General features: G+C 60.6%; 4 protein-coding genes across 4 annotated transcripts in view; 1 reads left to right on the plus strand and 3 right to left on the minus strand.

The window, feature by feature from the left end:
* Positions 1-124, minus strand: part of LOC121101899 (atherin-like) — a 2,296-nt gene extending 2,172 nt beyond the window's left edge. Inside the window, exon 1 of the mRNA XM_040626568.1 lies at positions 29-124. Coding sequence (XP_040482502.1) covers positions 29-124 — 96 coding nt within the window. The remainder of the gene's footprint in view (positions 1-28) is intronic.
* LOC121101901 (translation initiation factor IF-2-like) overlaps positions 1-2,688 on the minus strand; it is a 6,589-nt gene that overhangs the window by 1,909 nt on the left and 1,992 nt on the right. The window lies entirely within an intron of this gene.
* Positions 7-2,617, minus strand: LOC121101900 (translation initiation factor IF-2-like). Its single transcript, XM_040626569.1, has 3 exons — positions 2,587-2,617; positions 1,005-1,718; positions 7-466 (listed from the first exon to the last, which is right to left on the minus strand). Exons 1-3 carry the CDS (start codon positions 2,615-2,617, stop codon positions 342-344), a joined length of 870 nt encoding a protein of 289 aa, XP_040482503.1. The 3' UTR covers positions 7-341.
* Positions 2,116-2,688, plus strand: part of SPRY1 (sprouty RTK signaling antagonist 1) — a 6,724-nt gene continuing 6,151 nt past the window's right edge. Inside the window, exon 1 of the mRNA XM_040626289.1 lies at positions 2,116-2,430. The gene's annotated coding sequence lies outside the window, so the exon portion shown is untranslated. The remainder of the gene's footprint in view (positions 2,431-2,688) is intronic.

A 2,688-nucleotide genomic window follows, 5' to 3' on the forward strand; every position in this document is an offset into this window, starting at 1 on the left:
TTTTTTTTTTTTTTTTCCTTATCCGAACGGTAACAAGTTTAAAGTCTGAAACGGTCGGTTGTGTGAAAAACAGGGTGGTTTTTGCCGAAGAGGGGCTGGCACTCGGCGTGTGGACCAAATACATGTTTGTTGAGGCATTGTTGGCCACCGAGTCCCGAGCGAAGCAATTGTTTAAAACCTGAATTTCCCGTCTCTGTGTATTGATCTCCAATGCGCAGAGGCGTTGCTTTAATGTTGTTTGAACTCCTAGGCATTCCAAGGGGCAAAAGCACTTCGGCAAAACGTGCAAGACTGCATGTTACTTTGGTTCGCTGCTGACACGCCGACTGTGCGCCGGCCTGTCAATCACTGGGAGCAGCAACAGCCAGCACATGGCAGCGGGCTGCGGGCGGCGGGCGAGCTGGCGGGCAGCCCACCCGGCTCCACTCTGCGCCCGGGCGGCTGAGCGCGCTACGCGTCCGAGTGCCTGGAAAGAAGGGGAAATTAATGTTTTGTTTTATTTTCCAATCGCTCATCCTCTGTGGCAGGCATTTCGGCCGTGGAACAGAAGAGTCGGACGACTGCGAGCGAGAGCTGCCCGGGAGAGGCTGCCCTGCCAGGACCAGAGTTCCGGGGGACGCTGTGCCCCCACTTGTCCGGCGCGCAGGATCGGGAAAGTGCCTCGACCTGCGCGGGGGCCAAGAGACGACGCCCCGCCTCTTCCCTTGAGAAGAATCCCCCAACCTCGCTCCCTTCACCGCTACCCCTAAGAAAGCGGGTAAAAAAAAAAAAAAATCCCACTCACCCCCACCCCCGGGGGAGCGGCAGCCTCCGCCTCGCAGGCGTGCGCTCCCGGGCCCCGCCGGGGCCTGCACGGTTCCGCGACCCGCCCGCAGACACCGGTTCGAGCCCCGGTCCCGGGCGCCGCGGAGTCTCAAACGTCCGTGACGTGGATTTTCACTCGTCAGGGGGCAGCCACTCCTTCCTTTCCCGCGAGGACCGTTCGGAACCCGAAGAGGACTCACAGAGCACAGCGTGCCAGTCGGTGGGCCCGTCACGCACTGTTCTCGCTGCCGTTCCCCGGCTCGCTTTTCTGAGAGACTCGAGAGCCCTCCCGAAGGGATTCCCCGCCCTCTCCCCGGTTCGTGGAAGGGGGCTGCAGGAGAAAAGTCCCAGAGGTGGATGTTGCTGAGCTGCGCGGCGAACGCGAGCTGTGAGAGGTCTGCTGCGCTGGGCCGCGCGGAGTCTCCAGAGAATTGTCCTCGGCAGCCGGAAGGGGGCCGCGGGGAGCGCTCCTGCCCGGTGGGGGCGGGGGAGGCCGCGGGCCGACGCGCCGCAGCAGGGGCAATGCCTCCTCGTCCTCGCCGCAGCGGTTGATGCGGCGTGTGCACGCTGCCGCCCGCACGGGGACCTGGGCCGGGTTGCACGGCTTGGCCCCCTTCCACCGCGTGGGCCTAGGTGAGTGTCGGGCGGCCGCTCTCGGCCGGCGGGGGTGGGGGAGGGAGGCGCGGACCCGACTGGCTCCGCGCGGCAGGTGCGGGCTCCGGGGTTCGGCGAGGGGGAGGGGAAGTGGAGGGGCGCCTCCTCTCTCCCGGGGCGCTCGCGGCTGGGTAACCGGGGGGGCGACTTTCCGCCACTGCGGAGGGCGAAGAAGTAGGGCCCCCGTCCCCAGCTTCCTGGAGTGGTGGCGCGGTGGCCCGGGTTGTCCTCTTGAAGGAACCCTCCACGCGAAAGATGGACTCAAGGAGGCTTTTGGGGTGTCCCCGGGAGGGCTCGGAGGAACTTCTTGACCTGTGCCAACGGCAGGCTTTCTGTGGAGGAGTTTCCTCGGACGGGGGACCGTAAAAGGCCGTGAGTGTGGGTGTGTGTGTGTGTGCGCGCGCGCGTGTGTGTCTAGGGAGGCAAACCTCGGAATTCGCGGGTAACCCCCTCGACAGAATTAGTCTGCGCCAAAGCGAGCTTCAACTTTATTCTTGTTTGGAGAGCAGTGGAGCGGCGAGGGGAGGGGAGAGGGCGCTGCCACTTTAAAAATGGGAAGTCCGCCCTCCTGAGGTAATGGTAACCTCAGCCTCCTCCCCTCCTCCTGCCCGAAGAGAGGGAGAGAGAGAAAACTTGTTTTCATTCATAACTTTTTCCTTTTCCTTCCTCTCCGTCAACTATTTATTCACCGCTTCTCTCAGCTCGGATTGCAGAGGGCGCAGCTCCACCGTCGTAACTTGCAGTGTGGCGACGCTTCTCCGCTGCCCCTGCCCCCGGCTCTTTAGGAATCCGGCTTTGCCTTTAAAGTATAGACAGATAGTTATTGATAACGATCCATGCCGTGGGCTTGCTTTTGGCGCCTGCGTTAGCTCGGAAGGCTCTTCACGATCTGAAAGAAATCTTGGCGAGATACGCAAAAATGGGTTGGAAATCCACGGTGATCCTTAGGATGTGATGGGATTGTCCGAAAAGGTATTGGACTTGGATTCCTGTGTCCGTGGGGAAGACAGGTTGCCGAGAGCGAGCGAGTGAGTTTGGGGATTGATCGAGGACTGTCAGTGCTTGAAAGGGGGTTTTGCTTCCGATCGGAGGTGGCTAATTTTCTTTTTATCTGGTGATGTAATTTACCAGCCAGAGTGAACTTTGTTACAACTATCATTTAAAACGCAGATTAAAGGTGTGCCTGGCGTTTTTAGGGCACTCTTCCTATCGTCCGCGGCTTTTCCTAGC

Source organism: Ursus maritimus, unplaced genomic scaffold (assembly GCF_017311325.1).
Source record: "Ursus maritimus isolate PB19 unplaced genomic scaffold, ASM1731132v1 scaffold_11, whole genome shotgun sequence".
In the NCBI taxonomy this organism is placed as follows: domain Eukaryota; kingdom Metazoa; phylum Chordata; class Mammalia; order Carnivora; family Ursidae; genus Ursus; species Ursus maritimus.

Excerpts from the sequence above, each read along its gene's own strand:
- LOC121101900 (XM_040626569.1), bottom strand. The coding sequence starts at position 2,617 with ATGATAGTTGTAACAAAGTTCACTCTGGCTG. Across the intron at positions 1,719-2,586 it reads AACAAAGTTCACTCTGGCTG|TCCATCTTTCGCGTGGAGGG; the intron begins GTAAATTACATC and ends AGCCTCCTTGAG. Across the intron at positions 467-1,004 it reads CGACTGGCACGCTGTGCTCT|GCACTCGGACGCGTAGCGCG; the intron begins GTGAGTCCTCTT and ends CCTTCTTTCCAG.